This window comes from Merops nubicus, unplaced genomic scaffold, assembly GCF_000691845.1.
Source record: "Merops nubicus isolate BGI_N331 unplaced genomic scaffold, ASM69184v1 scaffold8745, whole genome shotgun sequence".
Classification (NCBI taxonomy): domain Eukaryota; kingdom Metazoa; phylum Chordata; class Aves; order Coraciiformes; family Meropidae; genus Merops; species Merops nubicus.
Window position 1 is genome coordinate 38,165 of NW_008610229.1, and position 14,169 is coordinate 52,333.

The 14,169-nt window shown below is 43.6% G+C and overlaps 1 protein-coding gene across 1 annotated transcript in view; it reads left to right on the plus strand.

Moving 5' to 3' along the window:
* Positions 1–10,937, plus strand: part of LOC103773469 (solute carrier family 22 member 3-like) — a 31,945-nt gene extending 21,008 nt beyond the window's left edge. The window contains 7 exon segments of the mRNA XM_008940837.1: positions 6,249–6,346; positions 6,505–6,719; positions 8,466–8,574; positions 8,820–8,882; positions 8,884–8,924; positions 9,992–10,091; positions 10,880–10,937. Coding sequence (XP_008939085.1) covers positions 6,249–6,346; positions 6,505–6,719; positions 8,466–8,574; positions 8,820–8,882; positions 8,884–8,924; positions 9,992–10,091; positions 10,880–10,937 — 684 coding nt within the window.
* The last annotated feature ends 3,232 nt before the right edge of the window (positions 10,938–14,169 follow it).

Genomic DNA, 14,169 nt, shown 5'->3' on the forward strand with positions numbered 1-14,169 from the left:
TTTTAACCACTCTGATATCTGTTGGATAGACAACACAGCCGGGCATAAGCAATCCAGGAGGCTCCTGGAATGCATTGATAATAACTTCCTTCTCCAAGCCATTTAGGAGAAAGTGCAGAGTGGTGCTATGTTGGATCTTATTTTCACCAATAAGGAGGGGCTGGTGAGGAATGTGAAGTTCAAGGGCAGCCTTGGCTACAGTGACCATGAAATTATGAAATTCAAGATCCTTAGGGCAGTGAGAAGGCCACACAGCAAGCTCATCATGGTAGACTTCAGGAGAGCAGACTTTGGCCTCTTTGTGGATCTGCTTGGTAGAGTACCATGGGATAAAGCCTTGGAGGGCTTTGAGGACCAAAAAAGCTGGTCAATATTCAAGGATCAACTCCTCCAAGCTCACGAGTGGTGGTTCCCAACAGAGGGAAAGTCAGCCAAAAATTCCAGGAGGCCTGAATGAATGAAAAAGGAGCTTCTGGACATATTTAGATGCAAAAAGAAAGTCTACAGAGGGTTGAAGCAAAGGCAAGTAGCCTGGGAGGAATACTGTGAAATTGTCCAAGTGGCCAGGGAAGCCAAAACCCTGATGGAGTTAAATATGGAGAGGGACACCAAGGGTAACAAGAAAAGCATCTATATGTACACCAGTGATAAAAGGAAAACTAGGGAAGACGTGACCCACTTGGGAAAGAAACCATGCACCTGGTCATGAGGGATATTGAGAAAGCTGAGGTACTCAATGACTTTTTTGCCTCAGCCTTCACCAGCAAAGGCTCCAGCCACACTGGCCAAATTGCAGAAGGCAAAGGCAAGGACTGTGAGGATGAAGAATCACCCACTGTAGGAGATTGGGATCAAGACTACCTATGGAACTTGAAGGTGCACAGTTCTGTGGGACCTGATGAGATGGATACACAGGTTCTGAGGGAACTGGTGGATGAAGTTGCTGAGCCACTTTCCATCATATTTGAAAAGTCAAGGCAGTCTGCTGAAGCTCCCACTGACTGGAAAAGGGGCAACATAACCCCCATTTCCAAAAATGGAAAAAAGGAGGACTCGGGAAACTACAGGCCAGTCAGTCTCACCTCTGTGCCCAGGAAGAGCATGGAACAGATTCTCCTGGAAACTATGCTAAAGGCACATGGAAAATGAGGAAGTGATTGCTGACAGCCAACATGGCTTCACCAAGGATAAATTGGCCTGACAAATTTGGTGGCCTTCTATGATAGGGTGGATAGAGCAACGGATGTCATCTACCTGGACTTGTGCAAAGCATTCAACACTGTTGCTCATGACATCCCAGTCTCTAAATTGGAAAGATATGAATTTGACAGATGGAACACTCAGTGCATAAGGAACTGACTGGATGGCTGCACTCAAAGAGTTGTGGTCATTGGTTCGATGTCCAAGTGGAGAAAAAAAAAACATTCCTGAGGGGTCAGTACTGGGACCGGTGCTGTCTAACATCTTTGTCAGTGCCATGGACAGTGGAAATGAGTGCACCCCCAGCAAGTTTGCTTATGATACCAAGTTGTGTGGTGCAGTTGACACACTGGAGGGAGGGGATGCTATCCAGAGGGACCTTGACAGGCTTGAGAGGTGGGCTTGTGTGAACCTCATGAATTTCAACAAGACCAAGTACAAGATTCTGGACCCAGGTTGGGGCAATTCCAAGAACAACTACAGTATGGACTGAGAGCAGTCATGAGGAGAAAGACTTGGAGGTTGATGAAAAGCTCAACATGAGCCAAAAGATTCTGGACCCAGGTTGGGGCAATTCCAAGAACAACTACAGTATGGACTGAGAGCAGTCATGAGGAGAAAGACTTGGAGGTTGATGAAAAGCTCAACATGAGCCAACAATGTGCTAGTGCTGCCCAGAAAGCCACCCGTATACTGGGCTGCATCAAAAGTATGGCCAACAGGTCGAGGGAGGTGATTCTCCTCCTCTGCTGTGCTCTCCTGAGACCCAATCTGGAGTAATATGTTCAGCTCTGGTGCCCCTAGTTTAAGAAATACATGGACCTATTGGAGCAAGTGCAGAGGAAGGCCACAAAAATGCTAAGGGGCCTGAAGCCCTATAAATACAGGCTGAGAGAGTCAATGATGTTTCTCCTGGAGAAAAGAAGGCTTCAGAGACACCTCATTGCAGCCTTCCAGTACCTACATGGTGCCTACAGGAAAGGTGAGGAAGGACTCCAATAGTGATACAGCAAGGGGTAATGGCTTTCATTTGTAAGAGGGTGCATTTAGATGAGATATAAGGAAAAGATTCTTCACTGTGAGGATGATGAGGCAGAGGAACAGGCTGCCCAGAGAGGTTGTGGATAGGCCCTTCCTGGAGTGTTCAAGACCAGGCTGAATGGGGCTATGAGTAACCTGATCAAGTGGGAGGCGTCCCTACCCATGGCAGGGGGGTTAGAACTAGATGACTTTTAAGGTCCTTTTCAACGCAAACCATTCTAAGATTCTATGATATATTGCCCTCGTCTGGGGCATATACACTGGTGAGGTTCCAGTGGTGGGCAGCATTACTGAGTACTGACTGTGGCCTGAAATATTCCTTCCAACCTTCCTGTAGCAGGAAGGTTGCACTGCTGCAGCTCCTCCTCCACTCTCAGTTCTGTGTTCCTGCACCTGATTCCCCTCCCTAAACATCAGCATTTTCTGAATGTCACATCAGAATGGAGATACATGCCTTTCCCTGCTTTTTGTTTTCAGTTACATTTAGTGTTTTATCAAAAGTGTCTCTGCTCATGACCTCAAGCCACTCCCAGCCACAGCAGATTAACCTCCACACATCCAGATTTGTGCTGGATCTGTTCCTGGGACCTTTTTAATATACAATGTCTGTTATCCTTGGTGCTGTGCCCAGAGGAAAGGGAGCATTTCCAGGAAGCACATTAGTTGTGGATCAAGTGTATTTCTCCTATTAACTCACGTCAGACTTCTCTTTCATGAAGCAACTCCAGAAGTTCAGGCAAAGTGCTGAAGTGTGGAGGGACAGGGGGAAGAGGTATTATCTATCAGCATATGTTGGCTAAGATTTTCCAGTACATCTGTAACAATTTCATTGGCCAAGCCCCTTAAATGGCTCTGGGTGTAGCAGCCCTGCATTTTTATTGTCATGAAGAAACCACAGTTGACCTTTGTATGAAAACAGATAAACATTTGCTTTTACTCTGTGAGTGACGACACTGGTACAGTTCAACTCCGTTCAGAACTCATTAAATTAATTGTAAATTACAAACTCTTTATTTCCAGTTGCTCATGATTATCCCAGTGTGGGTTTTTTTTTTGTTTTTTTTTGTTTTTTTGTTTTTTTTTTCAAGCTAATTTTTAAATTCCTGAGCTCTGTCCAAAAACAGAATGGACTGCAACTAGCTGAGTCAGAGCTGCTTGTTGAGAACATTCTGGACCAAAACCCCTTCTTCCTTTATATATCTATCTATCTATATCTATCCCTGGGGGTCTTTAAGGCCAGGCTGGATGAGGCTCTGGGCAGCCTGATCTAGTGGGAGGTGTCCCTGCTCATGGCAGAGGGGTTGGAACTGGGTGACCCTTGTGGTCCCTTCCAACCCTGACAGATTCTGATCTGTTTTAGCAGAGGACTTTAGAGCCCTAATGGCTCAATGGTTGGACTTGATGATCTTAAAGTCATTTAAGTCAAATTGATCCCTTCCAACCTAAAGGATTCTATGATTCTATATCTATATCTGTATCCTATAGACATATCTAGACTTCTATATTTTTAGTATATGTTGACTTACATACATATGTATTGTAAACATCCATGGGTGTACTGTCCATTGTAAAATTAAGTCTGTAGTATGAGGAATATTTTAAAATTATCACAGAAAAATGGACAAGTAATTTTGCTGGGATATAAAAATGCCAGGGAAGTTGATTATAAAACTTCCTCCAGATTTTTCAGATGGTGTATCTTTGGAATCATGGGCTCTGTCATTGAATTTTTGTCTGCACTGATGTGAATAGTAAAGGTCTCCTTGACTTCAAAGAATGAAAAGAATATTTTTTTCCCTACGAAGAGTTGGCTTTGCACAGTAATTTTTTTCTTCATCCATATAAAAATGCTCAGTTGTGATTGTGGTTATTATGACTTTATTAAGACATAAAAATATATTATTGAGACATGATGAATTTATCTTTAGTCTTTTGGAAAACTAAACCCATATTTGCACAATCAGAACTGATGGCAGGCAGCCTGCCTTTCTAAACACAGTCATGGCAGCTTTATAACCACAATAATAGTTGTGAGAGAATGCAAGAGGAGTGCAGAAACACGGCAACCTCCACCTGCCCTGCAAAGGGTTCTGACATGCAGCAGAAGTGGCAGTGCTTTGAAGAAAACTTCTGGCTCTGGTGACAGAAGGAAAGCAAGAGGGAGTAGAAAGGAAGCTCAAACAAATGTGGAGTTTTTCTGTCCACTTATAAAGTTTTGTATCATTCAGTTATGAAAAAGTCATATGTAAAAAAAAAAGAGAAATCAGTTCTTCCCCATGAGAGTGGTGAGACCCTGGAATGGGTTGCCCAGGGAGGTGGTTGAGGCCCCATCCCTGGGGGTCTTTAAGGCCAGGCTGGATGAGGCTCTGGGCAGCCTGATCTAGTGGGAGGTGTCCCTGCTCATGGCAGAGGGGTTGGAACTGGGTGATCTTTGTGGTCCCTTCCAACCCTGACAGATTCTGATCTGTTTTGGCAGAGCACTTAGTAGTGTTGGCTTGATGGTTGGGCATGGTGATCTTGGAGGTCTCTTCCAACCTAAAGGATTCTATGATTCTAAATACATCCAGCCAAACCTCACTGAGAAACATCTGTGCTACCTTATGATACAAAAAAAAAAAAAACAAACCAAACCAAACACCAAAAAACAGGGCAAAAGCCTTGGACATAGCTCTGGCTGAGTCAACGAGACTCCCAGGCAAGGGGTTTGGCTTTACCTGTGTTCTGTCATGGCTCTGCATGTTCCCATGTGCTGCTCCACCTGTTCACCCATGGCTTCTCAGTGGATGGGATCATTTCCTTGGGCTCCTGCGCTGGCATGGGCAGCAGGTGCTGAGGTACTAGAGAGAGGTTTACTTCTGCCCTCAGGAGGGGTGTAATAACTGAGAGTCAAAGCAGCCAGGCTGCCTGAAGTCCTCCTAAAAAAGGTGCATCATGTTTCATCCCATGTTTCCTATAGCTGCTTTGATAGGTGATGACAATCCCAGCTATGACTGCCTGTCTTGGGCGGTCTCACAGTTTGTCCCTGCCTAAACCTACCTTCTCTTCCTCCTCTTCCTCACCTGCCAAACGAACATATGAACAAAAGGGCTGCCACCTGGCTTGAACATCACAATTAAAAACTGCTGGCCACAGTTAAAAACAGGCTCCATCACTGTGCCTAATCTCTTTTTGGCCCTGCTAATATTCTGATTCCACAGTATTGTATTGCAATGAACTCCAATGTGTAAACACAGAATGTGTGAAATCCTCCTCTTTTCTGTTATTAAACCTTATAACTAATGATTTCATTGATTGCTTCATTGTAGCTGTATGGAGGAAGCTGTGAACAGATTTACTACATTTTGTAGGCAGTACAAGGACCATTAATTCATGTTTTGCAAGATTTTCTTCTTCCAGGTTAAAAGCCGTGTTCAGCACAGTGCTTGTGTATTTTAAGACCTTCTGAATTTCACCAGTTGAATGTTTTGTAGCACCCAGGCACCTTCACAGATCTGCTCTTTCTCCCAGTCCTCTTTAGTTGCTGCTGCCCAGCTGTGCCACCAGCCATGTTCCCAAGCCCGTTGCTTGCTGCTCAGTTCTTCTCTCCCCGTTTCCCTCATCCTACTTCTTTGCCCTTCCTGCCATGGTCTCCTGCTCTGTCACCTCTGGCAGAAGGCAGCTGTGCTCCCAATGACCTTGACATGACAACCGCTTATTGCTTTCCAAGAAACTCCAAGACAACTTCTCTCAGTTTACAACAAGAAAATTTTTCCACTCTCAAGTCAAGACTGGGGATTTTTTTCATTATTTCATGTGGTCAACATTAAGGAAAGCCCACAGCCATGTCTAGCTATAAGCTGTTTCCCACATCTGCACACTGCTCTGGAGTCCTAAACTCTGCAAGCTGCCTCATCAGCACCTTTGCTCACTGGACTGGAATATGGCTGAGCACCATGTCGACATAGAAACTCTGCCCCAGTGCCTGCCTGACCCTGAGAGCTGACTCTGCTGCTTGCTTGTCTCTTCAGATCACTGTTAACAATGAGGAGGTCAGCAACCCCTCCTTTCTTGACTTGGTGAGGACACCTCGGATGAGGAGGAACACACTCATCTTGATGTATGCCTGGTGAGTGCCTGCGTCAGTCCAGTTTGTTATTGGGGTTACAGGGTGCTTGTGACAGGGCAGGCAGTTTTGAAGAAAAATCCTCTTGTGACTTTTAGGGTTTTTCCAGCTGCTTGCAGTCATCTGTTTGCCTCTCAACATTTTTTCCCTTTGCTGTTTAGGTTTGCAAGTGCCCTGATCTACCAAGGGCTTGTCATGCGCCTGGGAATCATTGGAGGAAACCTCTACCTAGACTTCTTCATTTCAGGAGCTGTGGAGCTGCCTGCTGCTCTCCTAATTTTAGTGACAATTGATCGCATTGGCCGGCGCCTTCCCTTTGCAATAAGCAACATCGTTGCAGGAGTTGCATGCCTCATTACTGCCTTCTTGCCAGAAGGTAATTCCCTCCTCCAAGTCATGCTCTTCAGGTTAAAGACCTTGGTGGTCTTTTTATTTGCAAATGAGATAATGCAAACCACGAGGTGGTGTAGGGGCTGTGGCAGGCAGCAGAGCAGGAGCATTGTGTGGGGCTGGTATGGCCTGAGCAAGGGAACAAAGAAGTGGCCAGGGGTCAGCAGAATGTGGCCACCAGCCTGCTTCCAGTAATAGTAAAGTGCTGAGGAAACTCCACCCATTTCAGGAAAGGAGAGCTAGGGATTAAGACACTTGTAGATGGGGACAGTTGAGGTCCAAGTCCTGCTTTCAAGACAAGTTTGGTTATACAAATGGAAAAATCTGCAGCAACAGCTTGTGAGAGCTCTGTGACACTGGGCTGGTCACACAGTTCAAGTACCCTGGCAAAGGGTGGAAGGACACTGACGTCACCCTCACCTCAGGGGTCTGATGGACTGAAAGGGTGCCAGGGAGACAACGTGGATTTATTTTATTCTTTCAGCTTTTGCTTTTCTTACAAGTGCTTGAAAGCAGAACTTTTCAGGGCAAAGGCAATGTCTTGCAACCTAGGATGATATTTGATAGGGGTTTGTTTGGTTGTTTTGGAAGGGAAATAACCCAAAGCATCTAACTTCTTGGTTTAGAGCAAATGGAAATGTTTTCTTTTTCTTCCTACTGAAGTTCTGAGAAAACACAGTCACTGCCAGAGACCTCTCCAGTGGCAGAGCTCCCTTTCATGCCAGGTTCAGGCTTGTTGTTTCACTCGCCCCCTGTCTGCCCGGTCATGGTTAGACTGTACAGGGGACTGTCCTTTCCCAAGGGTATTGCAGAGATGCTTATTGAATTCCTTGTGATGGCTCTCTGGAGAGGGAACTCAAGCTGCTGAAGAGTTGCATGCAGCGAGATGGGATGGCCCTGGCCTGCAGTGTGGATGTGACCATCTCACTCTTTGCTAATGTATGAGAGCTTACTGCTGATGTTTACAGGGCAGTGGCTGCACACCAAAGCTGGAGCAGAGCTGGGAGAGCCAGATAGAGACACTGGGGCAGTGTAAGGTCCCTGGCCTGCTCGTGTCAGTTACAAAGACAAGCACCAGGGAAGGGAGAAGATGGCCACGAGTAGCAATATTAGGAGTATGTATAATGTGCAATGGTTAGACAAATTAGGAATTGTGATTCACCTGCTCTAGGGAGAATTATTTTACTTTAGCATCGCAGGAGGTATTTAAAAGACATGTAGATGTAACACTTAGGGACATGCGAGTTGACAGCGTTAGTTTTCTGGTTGGACTCGATGATATCAAAGGTCTTTTCCACCCTAAATTATTCTGTGATTCTACAAACTGTTAGAGGTAGCTTCTTGATGGTCAGAAGGCTTTGGGAGGTGACTCAGCAGTGTTTCTTTCAGCACGATACCTCTATATAAATAGATGCTCCTTTCCAGAGCAGGTTTTGGACATGGTCATGGAAGTTTATAATGTTCATTCTCTCACCCATGCTGTTATGCCTCACCAGTATCTTGAATCAATTGACTAGAAGTAATTTCTGATTTTACAAAGCACTCTTGCATGATGCTGGAAAGCAATAAATGCCAGTATAGATTGATATTTATAGCAGTGGCTTTTCAGTCTGATTTGCAGTGACCTGTTGTTTCTGTGATGTAGCTTCTGCTGATAGGGCCTGGGGCTCTCAGAAATGCTCTGCTGGTGCAGCAAAGCACACTTCACTAGGGTTTCTTTTTGAATGAGCAGATATCCCATGGCTCAAAACGACAGTTGCTACACTGGGAAGACTGGGCATCACAATGGCTTTTGAAATCGTCTATCTTGTGAACACTGAATTGTACCCTACAACACTGAGGTATGTAGAAAGCTCCCAGGAATCCTTCAACTGTTCCTTCTGCTCTTCCTGATTCCCTGTTTCACTGCTGTTTAGTAAAACTTGGTTTTAATCCAGAGTTTCCTAACTGAATAGCCACTGCTCAATGTGGATGGCATAGACTGATGAGATAATTTTGGAGCTAAGTCTACATTCAACTCCTTAAAATGCTGGTTCCTCTGTTTGGTAGCACTTCTCAAATATCTGGCATTATTTTTCTTTTGCAGAAACTTTGGTGTTTCCCTGTGCTCGAGTTTGTGTGACCTAGGTGGGATCATAGCCCCATTCCTGAAAAAAAACCATTTGGTTGGAGCTACCTCTAATTATTTTCAGTAAGGTTTGATATAAATATATTTTTGGCTTAACTTTCACCCTCCTAATAGAGCTTTTCTTTCATGGCAAAAGTGTAGTGTGTGGCCTCATCTCCCCTTCAGATCAGTTCCTCTCAACATTCATGTCTAGAGCAAGAGGTGGAACAGCAAATGGGTGAAATGTAAGTGATTTCACGGCGTGCTGTGGAAGAGCTTGGGTCTGCTTGGGTAACTTGGCTGAAGGAACACAAAAAAAACCTGTGAGTTTGTTAGCGACAGCTTTAGCTAAAAAAAAAAAAAAATAAATGGAAGGACAAAATGCATTTTAAAAGATTACCATTATTCCAAGATTAGTCATATATAGATGGACAGTGTTCACATTATCTAATTCTGAAATTCCGATGCTGCTGAAGAACATGTGAATTCCCTCTGTCTTGAGTGAAGAACAACAAAATAGGAGAGGACTGTGGAACTGTCAGAGGACATTATACTTTTTGCTCCAGCCCTTTTATTTTTCACTTATTAAACATTTAAATAACATCTATGCAGGAAATTATTCCAAAATAACCATTCCTGATAAGCTATTTCAAACTGGCTCTGTATATGAATGTTCTTTCCCAAGGTTTAATATTTATTCAGAATCATATAGTCTGCTTTAACCATGGATACACAAAGAGGATATTTCAGGAAAATCTCAATGGTCTGAAGAAATGCACGTGTATCTATGTGATAGAGCCCCTTGAACAAAGGCAGATTTGCCTTATGTGAGAAATTGCATCCTGGTTTCAGTGCAGTTTGTATGCATTTGCCTAAGTGAATTGTCTCAGGTTTTTGATTTCTAAGATCTCCCTTTTGGGGCAATTCAGGCTGCAATTGCACCCCTAGTCCTCAAGGGCTTTTTGTAATAGGTTAAATTAATATAGTATAAAGGAGTTTGTTAAGAGTAGGGTAATCAGGAATAGCAGTTGTACTTTAAAAATCCCACTTCAACCTTAACCTGAATAAACTTTTCTCTGTGGATAAACCCTGAAAATGAGAAAAGTTACAGTTTTCTTATTGTTCCCATATTTCTTCGATGTCCATTGCAGGTATTCTTGCAGTTCTCTGTGGGTTCCTAGTATTGTTTTTACCAGAGACAAAGGGAATAGCCTTACCAGAGACAGTGGAGGATGTGGAGCAATTTTCAAGGTATGATATGTATTGCCTTACTTTTACTTGGGTGAGGTTTCCTGAGGGTGTTCTCCTTCAATCTTGTCAGCTGTCATTAATTATTGATATTTTCCAAGTGTCAAAATAAATTCCTAGTGAGGTTGAAGTCATGAACAGGTGGTATTTTCCTCAATAGAAACATGAACTTTTTAGTACTGCTAAGGCAGGTTGATTAAAAAAAACCAAACCAAACCAAACCAAACCACTAAACCACACCACAACTATGGGGGTAAAATCTGTATTTTTCTCATAGACACAAAAAGTTGTCCTATGCACCCCTAGAAGCAGAAAGTAATTGTGTGTAAAAGAGATACTGCAAAGTATAGCCTGCCACTCTCTGCTCAAGAAAACCAGCCATTACCTCAGTTAAAGCATCCTGTGAAGAAGAGCTCTTGATCATGGGAGCATTTCCACAATTTGTGATTTAGAAGTTACATAGAGGATGAATTTATAGCTGAAGAGTTATAGGCACAGCTTTCCCACTTCTGGCACACAGCAAGCCAGACTCGTCACTGCACTGCAGGTTTGCAGGGAACATTTACACCTTGGCTAAATTTCTTAAGGAGCTAACACTATACACTAATGCTTCAAGCAGTGGCTTTGGATATTGCATCAACAACTTATGCCTGCTTCAATATAAAAACTAAAGAAAGAGGAAGTTTTCTACACAGAAAGTAAACGTTTCACTACTGCAGCTTGGACTACAAGTTGGAGTACATCTTTTGTTCCTTTCACCCTTATAACCCTCTCCCCTTCTGTTTCTTCAGTCGTTTTGGTAAATGTGGCAAGAAAAAGAAACACCGAGACACCAACTCTTATATTTGACCTTTGAAGGACAACACCGAGCAAAGAACCATGTTCTCATACTGGGAATTTGTTCTCCACCTGCCACCAATTCAAAATGTGCTGCAGAGTATGGATAAAATTCCATGTTCTTCTTCTAAGCCTAAGGACTTTTAAAACAAGCAATGTATTTTTCTATAAATATGGAATAAACACTTTTTTTTTTTTCTGAGTATGTTGTTTGCAGGAAGGGAGCATTCTGTGGTTCTTTGTAGAGAACAGAGTAGCTTTAAAAAACTGCACTATCCAGCTCATTGGGCTCTTATTTATTTCTTTACAGATTTGAGACATTTGTTTATTTCTATTGGTAGTGCATATATTTGAGTGGAGAAGGTCTGAAACAGTACTACTTGTTTAAGATTTGGATGACTTTGAGGAGGAGAGAATGAGTATTTTAACATATTCTCCCTCGCTCCTGGAGAATCTTGACAAATAGAAGATCTGATGGCTCAGGAAGGAGGGGGCTGACCGGGGTACCTCTTTGGTTGGGAGGGAGTCAAAGGCATGCATCAGGAGACCCTTACCCTGCTCTGATCCTCTCTCTCAGAGAGCCTCTAGCACAAAAACCCTGCTTCCCTCCATGTGCAAGGGCTCTCTGAAATGTGGCAGAGGTGTCACATCCTACACAGTGCATTCGCTCTGAAGATCAGATTGTCTTGCTGCCCATTAGTACCTCCCCACAGACCAAGCAGGGGTTAATGTGACACCCCATTGTCCTGTCCACTGGCCGGGGACCCTCATATCTCTGAGGGAAGGGCTTCTGCCTGCTTTCCTCTGTTGGGTGCTTTCCCAACCCTCTCTTTTATAGAATATGCTGATTTTTTTCCCTTCTAAATCATGCTTTCTGCCCATTTCTAGAAACCAAATTTCCTTTACCTTGACCACTGCCAAGGTGACCTGAAATTTCTATCTTCTGTCCATTATTATTATTTGCCTTCTTTCTGTCCTGGGGATAAATTATTTGAGTTATTGACAGGGATGTTAAACCATCTTGGGAAGATGGACAGGGAGGAAACAAGAGCTTTGGTTATGGAGGGAAAAGTTAACAGGTCCTGGTTGTTTGAAGCTGAGTAGCAACAGAGTAGCTTAAATCTGTGGCCTTGCAAGCAAGTAGCAAGAACAGTCTGTCTTCCCTTTCAGCTCTATGACCTTCATCAAGCATTGGATCCTGGCCACTGACAGGTAAACAATACATTCCTTACAGTGAAGGGCTTGAAGAGATGTGGTGTTCATATGTTTTCCTGTTATCAACAGAAAATTAAATAAAGACAAGCCAATGAGCTCTTGTAAAAGGCCTTATAAGCTCATAAAAATAACATATTTGGTGTAAGCAAATACAGGACTGAGTTCTGAAGGTTCTCACCACAAATAAGTAGTGCTAACATTAGAGTGAGTGCAGCTGAATGACTATGGCTGCAGTTTCACAATCTTAACAACACATGTAGGCGGGTGCCTTCACAGGTGGATTTCCTATCGTGAGGAGTATACTGTTCATTTCACCATTTCCCAACTCTCCCTGCCCTTCCCAAGCAACTGTGCATACCTCCAACCCTGCTGGAGGAAAACAAGACCTTTGCCAGTCATCTCAGTCTAATGTTTGTGTACTTGGAGCAGCTAATGATATAGGGCTGTCTTTCAAGGCTGTTTCTAACTTCCTCTGAGGAAGTTAAAGGTCAGTGGGATGCTTAGCAAAAGTCAGTAGTGATTGAAAGGATGAAACTAAATGAGCATCTCCTGATATATCTGGGTAATGAGTGTTATGTAGAAGACAACTCAAAACTGGAGCAACTGCTGCAGGGAGAAAACTCCTACACCAGCATGTCTTCTGCAGATTGCTGTATAATCCCAGGGGCTGCCAGGCAGATGCCAGACATGAACTGTAAACTGTGGGCTTGCAGTGGCTGGTGATGTATCCCAGTGCAGGGTGGGAGCACAGGTGCCTGGCCACGGAGCTCAGCCCCGCCTTCCTCGGAGAGCCAGGGCGAGGCAATCAGATGTGATGCTGTATGAGCTGAGCCTCCTTTTTTCTCTTAATGTTCATTCTTTGTGAAATTTAACTTTTAAAAATACATTTCTTAAACACTACAGCAGTCTGAGAAGGACTGTGGAGATCATTTAAACCTACAGCTTACCAAAGAAACGTCAGTATTATTTGCCAGCTCCTGCTGTTTGTGAGTGACTAAAAAGTGTTGGGAAGTGAGAAACACGAAGGCTTGTTTCTGGCCTTTCAAACTGTCCTTTGTTTTGCATAGCACCATATGTTGCTCAGAAGAGAATGTAAATGAAATATTTCAGTATGTAAGATGGCTAGAAGCAGTGTTAGAAGTTTGGATGTATTTATTTTCTAAAAATTCATATGTAAAAGACAGCAAAGAAGAAACTGTGTGTTCTGACTTCTATTATGACAGTACTGATAGTTCTTAGCAACTTGAGATAGAGTTTGTATTTAATAATGGCTCCTCCACTAACCCCTGCCCTTAGAAATTTTGTACAATGGAAATTCCTCTGTGAGACTTTGGGCTGCCACATGAAGGTTGTGAAGTGGCTAGTAGCCTGTTGTACAGCCAGTGATTTGGTGACTGTGGGATTACACTGCTGTGTGTGAGAGAGGACAGATGAAGTGGTGGAAGCAGAGGGAGAATTTCGGTGAGGGAGGGCCCTGAGGGAAACTAGCCAGGGTCAGGCAGACCACTGGACAGGCTGCTTGTTTAAAAAGAGTTACAAGTTTATATTTCCCCCAAACTACTTAATAGATAGAGCCTTACAGGAAAGTCCTACAAAATTCTCAGGCAGCAAAACAGTGTTTTCCTAAACTACATGGGTTGACACTAAAAAATCTGTCATGACTCACCTCTTCAGGAAAGGCTAAACACTGCCAGCTTCAGAAGCTCAATGAGAGATATGATGTGTGTAGCAGACAAAGGATCACCTCAGCACTGGCAAAGACACATGTTCAACATGACCTCAAAAACTCAGGAGCTGTGTTCTTCCTGCCTGCAAAGACATTCTGCAGATCAACCCCTGAGTGAATGTGCTATTTGGTCTAAATGTGTTGCTGCCAGAAATTTTGCCTTGTTACTTCATCTAGTCTGTGCAAGTGGTTAGTGATGTGGCAGTTTTTACTGCCATTGACTTTAAGAGGTCATGAGGTGGCACTTCTGTAGCTGCTCAGGTGTGTCCAGGCATTTCTAGTTTGGCAAGGACAGCAGGAACG